At 40.8% G+C, this 15791-nt stretch overlaps 1 protein-coding gene and 1 long non-coding RNA gene across 4 annotated transcripts in view; one reads left to right on the top strand and one right to left on the bottom strand.

Annotated features, from left to right (window-relative positions):
- The window catches only part of LOC306978668, a 428827-nt gene that overhangs the window by 240890 nt on the left and 172146 nt on the right, over window positions 1-15791 (bottom strand). The window lies entirely within an intron of this gene.
- LOC306978511 (disks large homolog 5-like) overlaps window positions 1-15791 on the top strand; it is a 72991-nt gene that overhangs the window by 22531 nt on the left and 34669 nt on the right. For all 3 annotated transcript variants that reach the window (XM_079577081.1, XM_079577080.1, XM_079577079.1), the window contains 4 exons: window positions 5239-5422; window positions 10101-10357; window positions 13712-14024; window positions 14751-14981. In XM_079577081.1, the coding sequence (XP_079433207.1) occupies window positions 5239-5422; window positions 10101-10357; window positions 13712-14024; window positions 14751-14981 (985 nt within the window). The remainder of the gene's footprint in view (window positions 1-5238; window positions 5423-10100; window positions 10358-13711; window positions 14025-14750; window positions 14982-15791) is intronic.

Genomic DNA, 15791 nt, shown 5'->3' with positions numbered 1-15791 from the left:
TTTTTGACCCGGCCTCGTCCTTTTGGCGCGCAGCTAAATTACTCCCCTATAAGTCTTCTATAAGTAATGCCCTTCTCGTGCCAAAGAGCTCCATGCAATCAGCCACATGGCATCTGCGCCCTGCAATCACAGACGGGTATACCAGCGTGTACTGGGGGAACTTCTATACAATCCTTTGAAGTACATGTGCTCTTGCTTGAGGAAAACTTTTGGTAACTCCCCTTTTGCACCTGGTACTTGTTTTGCACATGAGCAAACGCTTGGCAATTGACTCTATAGAAATAAAAAGGAGAAGCGGCAACCCTGCAACTTTCTGGCGATCTCTGCTGCACAAAGGTTTTGTTGTGTGTTTTCAGGGTACGTGATGTTTTCTTCTGCTTAAAGGGGCGGTATTATGCAAAATCGACTTTTTCAAGCTTTACATCATGTTATTATGTCATTCCCTCATCAAAAACATGCCTGAAGTGTTGCCTTGGCACATTCACGTATTTTTGAGTAATCTGTAAAAACTCTGATGGCAGCCATTTTAGGGATAGGTTTGGCTGAGTCCTCCTAGGAACGCCCCCACGTCCCGGAGACGCCTCCTAGCTTTCGTCACCAGCCGAGTAACCAGCCACTGCTCCTCAGCAGAACCCCCTCCCCACTGATGCCACAGACAGCGTGTGGAGGGGGCGTGTCGGAAAGGGTCAGGGGGTTCTTAAAGAGGCAGAGGCCTATTTCAAGACATTCACTACAGCCATTTTGAGAGAGACATTTTATACAAGGCAGTTATTCTAATTTACTGCATTTACAGACCAACAGAAGGTTTCGTCATCATTGTATTGGTGCTATGTGATTGAAAAAAGCATAATACCCCCTCTTTAAACAGTTTGGTTTACCCCCTGGTCTGATCCTCTGCTCTTCTCTCTCACTCTGAGTGGAGACTCGCTTAACTCCGCCCCCTTTCAGAGCTCGAGACATAAAAGAAGTATAACGCTTTTGAAAATTGTGAAATCACCATACCACTGTCCCCAGCAGAATAAAGTGAAGGTCCCGTTAGTGCCAGCTCAGTCTCCTGACCTTATTTTCATTGAACCACTGTGGGGAGAGCTCAAAATGTAGCAGTTCATGCAAAACGGCCCAGGAATTTACAGGAACTGGAGGCTTTTTGCCAAGAAGAATGGGCCGTTGTACCATTAGATTATATAGAGAACCTTCTCCACAACCACAAAAGACTTGAAGCTGTCCTTGATGTTAAAGGGGGAAATGCCAGACATATTATCAATAGAAATAGTCATTTCTCTCTCCTCCCCGTTTACCACAATGACCAAGCTCGAGGGGGAAATCATGGTGGATTTACAGACTCCTCCTCCCCAGCTCTGACGAAGCACGTTCCTAAAAAGGGCATAAGGGCGGGATCTTCACTGTAGACTCGGCCCTTGCGTGATGTGGAGCTCGCGCTGCTCCAATGCTAACAATCCGGCCCTCATTAGTATACAAGATTTCTTTAATTGTAGCTAACCCAGTGTTATCATAGGAGGAATATCTAGCTGCAGAAAGTTCCAAAAACATTAGAAACCAGGCTTTTAAGTTGTTTTTAACGCGTCTAAAGTGCAATGCATTCCAATGGGAGACTAGCGGCTATATGGAGGTACTACAGCAATGGCAGTGTGTAAACTTTTCGACTCAGAAAGTTAAAGGCCTTTCTGTATTTTCTGTTGTTCTCTCCAAGTTTCAGATCACAGGACACATTTTAAACGCGTCTAGGAGCTTTAGAATTTGAGAAAAGGCTGATTTAAATTGACAAGTGGGGTCGGACTCGGCATGACAATGATGCAATTAATTCGGTTCTTCATTATTGTTAAGGACCAACAATATATCCTGTCTAAAATCCAGTATAACTTCTGCTAATCCTGTGACTTTAAGCCTCTAAAAACATTGAAATGGCAGTTTCTCTTTGCCCAAATGACCAGTGCATTTGTTGAAATATCGCTGGGTGACAATCCTTTGCGTGGCATGTGCATTAGTGTAATTTACTGATGCCATAGTGTCTGTAGGGGACAGACATCTGGCCCAAATGGAAACAGACAGATGAGGGATTAAGGCCTGGGTCTAAGCCGCACCCTCCTCCTGAACCGTCCCGGCTGCTCTGAAGTCCAGAACAATCCGCAAACGGGGCAGTTCACAAGCGTATTCAAATTAGGCATGACACGAGAACATCCATGCGGCGCAAAATATTGAATAAAATAAAAAGGATTGCTGTTAAATTTGGTCATTTCTTCTTTGCACATCAAAGTGTCCGCATTTTTGAACACGTCATTGGACCTCAGAGTGATTTAATTGGATTCAAACTGGCATTACATTCATTTCTTTCTTAAAAAATAATTGCTTAAAGGGGCTAGATAAAAGTTTGCCATTTTATACTCACTACTGCCACCTCAGGACAGACGTGTAACTGAAGCCTCTATATTAAGCTCGTGCATGACAGCACTTCGGATCTGAATTAACACCGTTTAAGTGACAGTGCAGGATTTTAGAGGCAGTTGTGGTGAACAGGTCTGGGCTCATTCTACACATTAGGACATGGCTGGAACATGTAGGGGGATGAAAATACTTAGTTTTAACATTTTTAAACTCTGTACAGTCCCTTTAACTTCATGAAATACAAAAATTATAATACTAAAACAGAGGTTGTCAAACTTTTCAGGCCGTGACCCCCAAAATCACTCGACAAACACCTCGGGAGCCCTTCTGTATAAAGTAATTAACATTTATTATAAAGTTGCAAAACATTTAAATCTTTAATTATGTTGGTTTGTATTTTGTATTATGCAATTTGATACTTAAAGCAGTGCTAAGTAACTCATGCCCCGAGAGGCCATAAGCGCCACTGCAGGAGTCGTAGCATGTTACGTTTTTTTTTTTACTCATTAATTGTCCGTGAGAGTAAACACTACGCTGACAGAAAAGACAAAGGGACAGAGGGATATTGTTCATCCAGTTACACAAAAATGGAGATTTTTTTTTTCACTCAAACTTGGCTGTAAATACTGTTTAAGTGGCGCTAGCTTGCAGTTAGCTTTGCCCATTAGCCTGTTAGCTTAATCTTCGTTATTCCATTAGTGTGTATTGGTGACTCCTACCCGGAGGCAGTGATGTTGCAATTGTGCTTTTCTGGCCAGAGACACCAGGGGTAGATGAAGTTACTTAGTCCTGCATTAAATATGTTTTCAATCAAAAATGTATCATTCAATGTCTGCAATGTAAAAGATATTGTCTCAAAATCATCTTGCGAGCCCCACTTCAGTGTCCGCGCCCCCCGCTTTGGGAACCACTGTTCTAAAACACATTGGTGACATGGTAGCGCAGCGGTTAGCGTTCATGCCTCACAGCTAGAAGGTCCCAGGTTCGATTCCCACCTGGACGGGGCCTTTCTGTGTGGAGTTTGATGTTCTCCCCGTGTCTGCGTAGGTTTCCTCCTGGTACTCTGGTTTCCACTACCACTAAAAACATGTTCAATAGGCCCCACACTTTTTCACCTGAAAAAGAGATTTGTAATCTCAGTGGGACTTTCCTGGTTAAATAAAGGTCAAATGAAAATAAAAACATTCAGCTGCGGTTTCGTCTGAGTTAGTTACACCATGTTTGGACTTTCTTTGCTTTTGAACATTGACATTTCCCCTCCTTTCCTTTTTTATGGACCGTCTGCAAATCTAAATCCTGGACTTGTTCTCCTCTGTTTGCTGAATTTGTTACACCAATTTGTTAGCATGCCGTTAGCTTTACAGTTGTAGTTACATCTGAATGCTATTTTTTTTTTTTTTTTCAATATTGATGCTTTCATTTCAATTGTGTTTAATAAAAATAAGTCTTTTCATACAATTGTTCTTGGAGCTGCGTCAACTTGAGGTCAACGTCAGAGCTTTACAATGGTTTCCAGATGTTTAGCTCCTGTCAGATACGTTAATCCGTGTCGTGTTTTGAGGGCAGACAGGGACGCACTGACCTGCAGAGGAGAAAGGGAAATATTAATGCAGCTGCTGTGTGGATCACAAATAACACTTAAATCAGAAACGTCTCATGTGTCGGCCTCGCAGATTTATGGTTAAAGTAAACATGGAAGGGAATAGACTTTTGGATATTTCTTGAAAATAGCATGTTTTCTGCATGGAAGTGAAAATGTAGTTTTTCCTCTCAGTTCTACGTTGGTATCAATAGTACGTGATATATTTTTTACACTAATACATTTTTAAGCATCTCTAACAGTAGTTTTACCATGTGCTCATTTTGTAAACGATTATTTTGGAACAAGGTTAAAAAATGCTCACACTTTTTTTTTTCACATAAAAAAAGTTGCATAAGGCACCTTTAAGTTTACTGCATCAACACGTCCTCAAGCGGTGCCACTTTAAAAACCTGAAAGAAAAAAAAAAAGTCATGCGCCTTTCACAGCCAAGCGGTTAGTCTGCAGATTCATTGAATTTTTTTCTCACATTAAAGAGACTAGATGCAAGTTGGTCATTTTATACTCAGTACTGCCACCTCAGGTCTCACGCCTAACTGCAGTCTCTATATTGGATTGCAGGATTAGAGGCAGTGATAGGTCTGAGCTCATTTTACACATATTAGGACATGGCTGGAACATGTAGGGGGAGGAAAATACTTGGTTTTAACATTTTTAAACTCCATATAGTCCCTTTAAAAGTTGCATAATGCCCCTTTAAAGTGAGTGTTCGTCAGAGGCCCTTTGTTCTTTAAAAAAGTCACTAAAGCTGGACTTTGGTTTGCTCAAAGCTGCACATGAACACAAGTACAGGTTTGTGTGAACAGGCCATTCCTCATTTGAAAGCTGAGAACCTCCAGAGTTCAGCCACTAAGCTTTATCAACTGGTGGCTTTATCGACTGGTGGCACTGACTGGGAGTTTAGCTGGGATTGAGGAAGTTTATTTCCAGACTGGTTTAAACTTTAAGATCTGACAATAAGAGTGGATCTCATTCTGTTTTCTGATTTGGATAATTGTCCTGAGACACAGACGCATTAATGAAATTTACACTCAACATACCCTGACTTTAATAAACAAAGTAGGTTTACATAAAAATACTGAATTTTCATTTCTTTTTGGAATCTGTGTAAACAAGAAAACAATGAATTCACATCTAAAATAGTTGACAGCTGTTTCAATAATCGATTAGTTGATCTTGACCCATTGATATTTTCATTAAAAACAAAATAAACTGTCTTAACCTTGTGCCCCCAGTACCCTGCACAGCCGTATGGTGAGCGAGCACTCCCAGATGAAGGAGGAGCTGGAGCTGCTCAGGCAGGACAACATCCAGCTGGTCCGGGAGCATAACCACGTGAAGCAGGCCTGCGACGAGCTGCGGCGGCTGCGCGAGGACGACCAGAGGGAGGTGGCCGACATGAGGCTGCTGCACCAACAGGTAATGTCCACCGGGGTCGGACCGTCCCGTCTCACCTCACAGCCGGAAGGGTTCATGTGGGAACTGTCTGTGGGAAGCTGCCTCTAAAAACATTGCGGTGTCAATTTAGCGCTACTCTGTGATAAGGACAAAGCGAGCGCGGGATTATAAATATGATACGTCAAGATCAAATTCTGTTGTGCTATTTCTCAACCTTTCTACACAATAAAAGCACCAAGGTTTTGGGACAGGGTGTTTTCAACGGGAGACTCTGGGCCAAATCCAGAGAAATTGGAATAAACAAACACACTGTCTTACACTTAGTTGGTTAAAAAAGTGCAATATTGATCAGCAACAGCTAAAACTAAACATCCTGTTGGTTCACTTTCTGATTTTCAAGTGCTCTCCCCATAAGCTCCTCCCCCCCTTTCTCCCCTTCGCTGCGCAGCTGTTTCAATAAAGAAAATGAAATGGACCTTTTGACTGTGGGAAAACTCATGGCGAGTGTTTTTTACTTCACGATGAAAGGATGCGAGGAGCTCCAGGAGTGTTTTTGATGAGAGAGCATGATAAAGATTATAATATCCCACCATAACATTTTTCTGGAGACCGGTCACTTAACCTCTTACCTTAACTGAGCGCATTTTCTCCAATACGGCTTTACCCAAATCTAAAAGTTTCTCGACTGTGGTTTACAGCCTCTAGGCCAGTGTAACCCCTCATTTCAAAGCCAAGACCTGCAAAACAATCGTAACTTTTTTTTGTCGCGCTGTCACCGCTTTTTTGTCAGAGTTTTTACACCTTTTGTCCCATTTTTGTCACTTTCGTTGCTTTCTTCTTCTTCTTCTTCTTTTCCAGCACGTCTTTTGCTGCGTTTTTGTCCCATTTGGGAGTGTTTTTGTTGTGTTCTCATCTTTTTGAATTTTTTCATTGCTTTTTGTCGTGTTTTTGTTTTTTCCCTTTTTTTTTTTTTTTTTGGCCGTGTTTTTGTCACATTTTGGAAGTGTTTTTGTTGCATTCTTGTCTTTTTAAATCGCTTTTTTGACGGTTTTTTTGTCGTGTTTTCGTAGCTTTTTTATCTAATTTTTTGTCACTTTTCTGTGGCCTTTTTGTTTTTTTTCATCACTCTTTAGTCATGTGTTTTTGTCGCTTTTTAATCGTGTTATTGTTGATTTTTCAGCATGTTTTTATTGCCTTTTTGGCACGGTTTTGTTTTTTCATCACTTTAGTTATTGTTGCTTTTCCAGCACGTCTTTTGACACGTTTTTGTCACAATTTGGAAGTGTTGTGTTCTCGTCTTTCTGAGTCACTTTTTTTGGCGTTTTTGTTGTTGCTTTTTGTCGTGTTTTCATCACTTTTTCAAAAATGTTTGTCACTGTTCTGTGGCTTTTTTATTGTTTTTGTCATCACTCTTTAGTCGTGTGTGTTTGTCAGTTTTTTTTTATCGCATTGTTGATTTTTCAGCATGTTTTTGTCCCTCTTTGGACACTCTTTTGCTTTAAGATTTGGGCAATGCCAAACTAGTGAAAATGTGCTCAGTTCATGTGGGGATTAAGTCTGAATAATGTATAACTTTGATATCTGTTCAAAGTTGTGCTTGTGTTTGTGTCGCCATTGAAAGGTTTGGCATCCAACTAATCAATCAAAACTGCCCATGTTTTCTCATAAAAATAATTAAATATGTATCTTTCGTGAGGCTGTATATTTTTCACCTACCATTTACCATTATTGTTTGATACTTTTATAATTCTGTAATTTGACAAGAGCCATGCTATTGCAGCTGATTGTTGTTGCTGTCCTTCCTGACTCATAAAGTCCAGTTCGTGTCCGCTCCCCCCCTAATAACCACACCTCATCTCCCTGTATGTGATAACAAGAATGAAAGGGCCGTCTGTCTCAATGTCCCGTGTCCTGATCAGGAAAACTACTGTTCATTTAAATTAGATCAACTCTGACAGGCCAAAGATAACGCACACTGTAAAAGTTGTTAAGTAGCGGTGACATAAGGCAGCCTTGTCTGCCCCCCCCCCTTCATAAAAGGAAGTATTTACATAACAGCGGCTGAACTGCTTTGAACTCATGTACCAGGAGGAAGAAGAGATGAAATAAACTTGAAGGAGGAGCTTAAGTAACAAACATGTGGCAGAGTTTCAAACAGGCTGGAGCAGCTTAAGGACGAATATGTGATAAGGGCTCATGTCTGTGGAAAATGTCAAGTTGCATTTTATATTTTAAAGTCAACATCGGTTTGTAGTGCACACTTTTATCATTTCCTGGAGCTCTAATAAAGGAAGTGGTCGAAATTACAACCGTAGCAGCTTTTATACGTAATAAGAACCCATGGTGACAAAGGTAGAGGACATAAAGTACATAACTTCTAACTGCGATCTGTTAAATTGGAATTTTGAATGCAGTTTTAATGTTCCTCGCTTTGCTTGCTTTTTTCACCACGACAAGTGTACAACAAAGATATAAAAGCTAAAAAGAAGTTGTTATGGCTTAGAGATGGGCAATACATCAAGTACATCAAATCATGTTGTTGTTTTGGAAGATTGGAATCAGCCATTTTACAATATCTCCAACATCAAGAAAACAAAAGTTGCAAAAACTGCTGCTGATAAAAATAAAATCGACTTGAGTAATCTCCCATTAAGGGTATTCACTTTACAGGTGCTCGTCGTATAATTAGAATATCAGTGCATTTACTTCTGTTATTCAACTTAAACTGTGAACTAATATATGATATAGACTCATTACATGCAAAGTGACATGTGAAGCTAGGGCTGCTCGATTAAAAAATAATAATCACGATTATAATAATCACGATTATTTTTGTCATAATTGAAATCACGATTATTCAAACGATTATTTGTTGCCTTCAAAAAATCCTTATTTTATTTATGTATTAATCAAAACACTATGATGATATTTTATGTTTTCTGGACAGTCATAAAAGTACAAATGATTTCAAGCACGCTTTGATTAAAGAGAGGTCCCTGTTTCACACCTGCCCCCTGCTGGCCAGCCCTCACACCTGCGCAAGCAAACTGAGCAGCGTGGCATCACACAGCGCTGTTTGTTTTTATGTCAGACAAAAGCATGAGCCATGGCACGTGAAAAGCGAAGGGAAAATAATCTGCTTTGCAAAAAAAAAAAAGAAAAAAAAAGAAAATTGAAAAACAAAAAATGTGAAAAAAAAAAATACATTTTTAAAAATTTGAAAAAAAATTATAATCGATTTTTGCGATTATGCTAATTTTGTAATCGTTTACTGTTGTAATCGAAATCGTTATCGAATTTCGATTAATTGCACAGCCCTATGTGAAGCCTTTGTTTGTTGTAATTTTGATGATGATTATTTTTAATTTGGGGTTAAGCCGAGCCATAATAATCAAAATGATAACAAATAAAGGCTATACATATCTCACTTCGCATGTAATGAGTCTATCATAGTTTTCCATTTTAAGTTGAATAACAGAAGTAAATGCACTTTTTCATGATATTCTAATTATATGACGAGCACCTGTATTCCACCCCGCCCACTTTTGCCTCTTTTTGCTTTGTCTCGGCACTTCCGTTGTATTGACACTCCCTGTAGAGCACGAAGCTCTACTTAAATGAAAATGTTCACCACTAAAATCTGTTGTTTAGTAGATTGATCTGTGTAAAATCTGCAATCTTCATTTGCACCAACAAGTCAACACTGCACCGTTTCTCTGCGCGGCCTAAAATCGGCTTTGCTTTCATGTAGTAACTGATTTTATCTGGACGTCTCCAGTCTCATGGTAACTGATAGGAGAAAAGGGGCGGGCACAATGCATGGCAGCGCTCACGAGAACACTTGGAATAAAGTGAACAAAGTGCTTTTTTTCCTGCACTTTTATCATTTAATCAAGATAATGATCAATGTGAGCCAGCACATTTATACTCGATTCTGATGGTTTGCAAAAATATTGCTTCATCATCATGACCTGGCACTATTGTCCACCCTTTAATAGGGCTGTACATTATGAGAAAAGTTTAATTTTTGAGCCACTCTTCTTTGGGGGGGGAGGGGGGGAACTTGGAGAATACTAATAAGGGTAAGAAAATGCTAAAATTGAACATAGAATGCTAGTAAACTAATGAAAGGTAAAACATGTACATACAAATAGTGTTTAAAGAATACTATATCAATGTTTTTAATTGGAGAAAATAGTGTAAATAAAGAGTGTAGCACCAGTCATAATGCTGAAGCGTACAAGTGGATCTTGTGTCTGGTTCCGTCTTTATTTCCATTATTCGTACACAGTGACCACCGTAAGAGCTAAAAACAAAACAACAATTTACAACATAGCATCCATACACAAATGAGCAAATAGAAAGATGCCATGAAACAAATACAATAACCTTTTTTCCCCATTCCAACTGGGAGGTAAAAATTACAGCCATAAGGTGCCATATTTCCTTCCCACCAAGACAACATTTCCTTATTCAGCCCACAGGATATTACATCATCGGACAGGAAGTACTCCAACAATTAAAGAGTGCATTACAAAGAGGGAAAAAGTATAATTAGGAAAGTCTGATGGTCTGATATCGGCAGCCTGGCAGTTGCAGTGTATTGTGACTTCTTCTTCGTGATATGGATATTGCCTGTGCCATTACATTGTGCAGCTGTAAAAGTTTCCTCTTCTAACCTGAGCGTTTCATCCTCCAGGTGATGAGAGAGGGCTCCTCCGAGGTGCTGACCAAACTGTACGACAGCGCCGTGGACAAGTTCGAGGCTTTGAAAACGGACTACGAGACTCTGCGGAAACGGTACAACGACAACATGGCGAGTCACAACGCCGACCTGAGCCGCCTGGACCAGGCCGAGGAGGAGAACCACCAGCTCCAAAAGCAGCTGGAGGTCCTGCTGAAGCAACGCGACGCCGCCTTCCACTACCAGCAGCAGTACTCCTCGTCCATCAGAAGGTCAGTGTGGGGATGTTGCACATACAGACACTTCACTGACATGTTCAAAAGTTACAAATTGGAGGGAAAAGGCTTCAATTTCTGAGCTTTTTTCATTGCATATTTTTTAAAGACACGACCCAGCTCTTCGGACATTTTGTGTGTTATGCATATTCCAACTTCTTTGAAAGCAAAAGTGATTTTCCCAAAGGGACCTTGCAAGCTTATGAGAATGGCTTCAGGGTTTCCACGTGGCATTAAAAAGCATTAAGAGTCATTTTGCCACATTAATCAAGACCTTAACCTCTTAACCCCCACCTGAACTGAGCATATTTTGTCCAGTTTGGCATTTCCTATATCTGAAAGCTTAAAAACAAAACAACCCCCCCCCCCCCCGACAAAAACGAGGATGAAAAAGCAACAAAAATGTGACAAAAAAGTTCTGATCAATTTTGTAGATCTTAGCTTTCAACTGAGGCGTTACACTGTTGCTTTCCAGTTTAGTAGTTGTTAGATTTGGGTAAAGTGCCTTTTCTCCAGTTAAGCTTTACCCAAATCTAAAAGCTTATAGCCCTGTGTAACTCCCCATTTGAAAGCTAAGACCTTACAAACCTTTTTCTCCATTGCATTTTTGTCAGTCTTTTGTTTCCTTATTAATGTCACGTTATTGTTGCTATTTTTTCAAGAAGATTTTAGATTTGGGTAATGCCAAACTGGAGAAAGTGTGCTCAATTCAGGTGGGGGTTATGAGGTTAAAACGCATTAATGTAGTTTCAAACTGGCTTTAGATCCAAATTTGTTGGAAAATTCTGACATTGCCCAATAATTTTTTGAGATTGAACACATTTTTTGCTCAGAAGTTGCCTGTTTTGGCCAATTTTCTTTCCTCTGTTTGATGAAATGTTTTGCTTTTTTTTCTGTTTGTGGCATTAAAAAGGCATTAAATTTAACTTGCCTCTGCTGGTTTAAACCCTGGGCTATAACTAATGTCCAGGAGTAAGAACATTTGAGATAAGGTTACGGGATAAACTTCTAAACTAATACAAGAATCCCACGCATTTCAGAACAAGTTTGTAGAAGAACCAGATAGTTCAACATACCCATGGAGACGAGATATTTAGTTCTTTGCAGAGAGTATTGACTCCCTCTTGTTATTTGCTGAATGAATCTGAATCCAGGCTGCTATTTTGATTCGATTGGCCTTAACCGAGCAGATTCATGAACTCCAGCTGCCTGAACCACAAGCTTGTTTCCACTGCTACCGTTTTTAAATGGTTGGAATGAATTATCAGCACATAAGCTTGTAGTAGATGATCTTCTCTTGTAAAAACAACAAAGGTGGTGCGTGGGGTTAGTTTAATTGAAATTACAATGAGTTTAAACCCGGACAGATGCGGCGGATACAGATGTGTTCACCTGCTGCTGTGGGGGTTTCTTTAGGCTTCGCTCTGACCAGGTCGAACAAATTACAGAGTCTAAATATAGGGCCAGACAGCTGCGGATCAAGGATCGGGTTTGTTTGGTAAATTACTAATTAAAATGTGGTGTTGGGGCAGTAGCCTTTTTGGATTAGGGCTACAGCACATATGCCAGGACACTTTGCCTTCAACAATTTATTACTTCATCCGCTTTCCCGCTCAATCTGCCCTGTCTAATAAACACTACTTTCTTGTCTTGATTAAATCAGGAAACACTCTCCGTTTCCATTGCAGGATAGCAGCATTTGTCAAGTCGTTCCATTTATTACTTATCTACTACAAAGTGTGAAGAATAAAGAGAAGACGCACATTTCAGTTCACTTAAAATGATTAAAGCCCTTGATTATATAATGCAGCTTTTACACGGCTCAGTACATGAACTTCAGAGGCCACTTTGAGGTTTCTCTGAGCGTTTAGTCTGAGCGAGCAGAGCGCGAGAGGAAATGACTGCCCCCAAATGAACATTAAGGACTGGAAACAGAGCTGACATGTAACTAGAGCTAGATGTTCACAGTGTCCTGCTGACAACTCGCTTCAATGGAAAGTTATTGTACACAAGAGTATGACGGGTGATATTATTAGCAGTAATACAATAAAAAGTAAATCTAAAAATAGATGAAATTTACTGTACTGTACGACTTTTGAGGATCTGTATTCCACTTGAGTAGTATTTTTTTTGAGTACGTTATACTTTTACTCCACTACATTTGAAAAATAAATGTAATACTTTCCACTCCACTACATTTCTGCAAAGGTTCCCAAGTAAAAAGAAAATGAAAAGCGATGAAAACCATGCATTTTGCTGAAAAATGTAAACATTATACAAAAGAGTGCAGTTTTATTGATGAAAATCTATTGTTTTTATCTTGCTTTTTCAATATTAATATCTTGAATGTCCATCTTCATCTTAATATCGACGCAATAATGATATATCTTTCAGCCCAAATTCCAAAACAAAAACGTGTTATCTATAAGTCTCTTATGGTTCCGAAATTCTAAGTAAAAGTCTGCAATATAAAATAATTTAAACAGCCTTGGAGGTGTACAAACTTGTGACCGATTTTCACTGCAATTTTTCTTCGCTCTCCTGAGGCCTGGGAAGCTGTGGGAGGCATCGTGTTAAAAGCCCCGACTGAGCTCCTTCCAATGTAAAAAATGGGAGGTCTCTATCACTTTTGGTACAGGAGACATCGGCCTTTTGTCTGAAAAATATCGGCCGATAACAGATATGGTAAAATACCCATATATCGACGCAATATATCGACCTTTACTCATTAGCAACTTTTGCTTTCATTGGAGTCATATATTAACCAGTTGTATATGTACTTTTGCTCAAGTAATGGCACCAAGCACTTTGACGTAATAGTCCATTTACCATTTAGTTAAAGGAACAGTTTTTCCATACTGAGATATGTTCTTACCTGAGCTTAGACTGAGCTTAGAGTTGATGCGTACCTGTCTGGTCGTTGTGCGTGCCCGTAAAAGACGGTGGTCGCTTCCAACTTCACCCCCGTTTGGAGCTATAGGAATATGCTTGACTGAGGGCATGGTAGATCAACTCATCTAAGCTCAGGTAAGAACATATCACACTATGTAAAAACGGTGGCCTGTTCCTTTAAGGTAAGGATGGGTCCCACACAGGAGGAATTTGTCCAGGGCACATGATTCTGCGTCACACAGAGCATTCAAAGTGAAATCGAGGCTTGAAATAGTTTGTTGGATCTAAGAATTGCATAAACATCCATCGAGGAAGTTGATATAGAGCGTTTAAATTGGTTTCCTCGATGACCAAAGACTTATCAATCAGTTCATGAAGTATACTTAACTTCAGACTTGAATCATGTGTCATTTTTGGATTAGACTCACTCTGTATCTTCTCGTTTCTCGTGTGTTCCAGGTTCGACTGTACGCAGCAGGAGTTGTCCAAGGCCACGTCGCAGTACAAGGAGCTGCAGCGGGAGATGGAGCGGATTCAGTCGGAAACCACGCGGCTCAAGACGCAGCAGCTCAAGGCCCTGAAGGACTGCGACAAGTACAAGGACGAGCGCGACTCTGTGATGAGCGAGTACCGGCTCATCATGAGCGAGCGGGACCAGGTGATCAAAGAGGTGGACCGCCTGCAGACCGGGCTGGAGGCCGCGGAGGCCAGACTCAAGAACAGCTCCTCAGAGCGACGCGTGGCCACCGAGGAGATGGAGGCGCTCCGACAGGTACGGGACGGGGACTCGCGATAATCCGAGGCGGTCGAAGTGCTTCATTAGATTACTTGAGTTAGAGTAGAGATGTTGGGGGCGAGTGGGGTGGGTTGACAGAAGACATTTTTAACCAAGGCTCAGAGCCGTGGGAAGATATTTTAGTCAGGGGTGCTGAGGGACAAACTTTACCCCAGAAACACTTTTTCTGTGCATACTTCCTATTTATTGATATTGCTTACAGTTCACAAACTATCCACTAGGGGATGCTGCAGTACCCTCAGCACCCTGGGTTCCCACGGCTTTGCCAAGGCTTTCAACATTTTGCCAAATTACTAAGTTTGCACACTCTTAATACCATACTCAACGCTCCCAATGACCGGGGAGGGTTGGGTCACTCTTCTGAAGGGTTGACAGTGACACTCAACATTTATTACGAAAGGAAGATGTCTAGCAGAATTTGTGTAATGGTAAAAGGTAGAATATTGAAACATGAAACAGGTCCTTTACATAGAAAAACTCGTAAACCGTAGTGTCATTTCTGAACTTGAATTACTGAACTTGATGACCACTAAGACCTACAGGAAACATAATAGATCTCTGGATTCAGCCATTTTATCCGTTTTCACCTTCAAACTAAGAAGAAGAAGGAGGTTTTGCAGCTCTGTAGGTCATAATGTCAATTGAGCTGGGGTGGCAGTTGCTTTAACATCACCATATTCCTCTCTTTGCTCTTTGGTCCAGGAGTTGTCTTCGGCGCTGGTGGACCGGGACCGTGCGATCTGTGAGAAGAACGAGCTGCTGGAGAAATACTGCCACGAGGTGAAGGACAAGGCGGAGGCGCAGAAGGAGCTGAGCCAGGCCTGTAAAGACATCGAGACCGTGAGGGAGGAGAGGGACGTGGCTCGCAAAGAGAGGACGGAGGCCATCATCCAGAGGGACCAGCTGCTCAGAGAGTACTACCAGGCCAGACAGGTAGGAACCACCGCAGGAAATGTTTGGGCGTCTAAAGCAGCGTGGGTCACCTGAGGGAAGTTTGATTTGGTGGGGACGGTGTTACTGTTTAGAATAAACCTGTGTGGTCACTAAGGGAGTGACAGACGGGTGGGGCTACGTTCAAGCTGATTGGGAAGTTTATCGCAACTTTATGAGAGATAAGACGAGACTTATCTCTCATTCTATTCCTATGAATTTCCCCTTTCTGCCCCACTGTTCTACAATCTAATAACTAATCAGGCTGTATTGGATTTAAGTGGTGTTTAGATTCTTTCTAAACGCTTTTCAAACAAGAAAGGCATTATTTGTTTGTCCATCCATAATCAGCTGTTGCTAACAATCTAGCTTTGTTTTGCTTAACATTTTGTTCAACATTAAAGGGACTAGATGGAGTTTAACAATTTAAAAATGATGTATTTTCTACCTTGGTCCAACAGTGTCCTAATGTGTAGAATGAGCCCAGAACTATTCACCACAAGTGCCCCTAAAAGCCTGCAATGTCCAAAGTGCCGTCAAGTGATCATTATTCTACTCACTACTGCCACCTCAGGTCTTATGCGTAACTGCAGCTTCTATATTAAGCTCGTGCATGACGTCTCCTGAATTTGTAAAAAGAAAGCAGTCATGTGTCCAAAGTTTATCAACCCAATGCCATTTGACAGTTGTGTCAGTGTTGAGATCAAAAAGTGCATTAACACATAATGTAACAAAGTGCTGTTACTGCAAAACAAAAGAGTGCACAAGTATTGAAAGTATTGTGATACTTGAAGAAGTATTGATACTCGGTTT

This window comes from Gobius niger (genome assembly GCF_951799975.1).
Source record: "Gobius niger genome assembly, chromosome: 19".
Taxonomy (NCBI): domain Eukaryota; kingdom Metazoa; phylum Chordata; class Actinopteri; order Gobiiformes; family Gobiidae; genus Gobius; species Gobius niger.
This window is presented reverse-complemented; position numbering and strand designations above follow the sequence as displayed.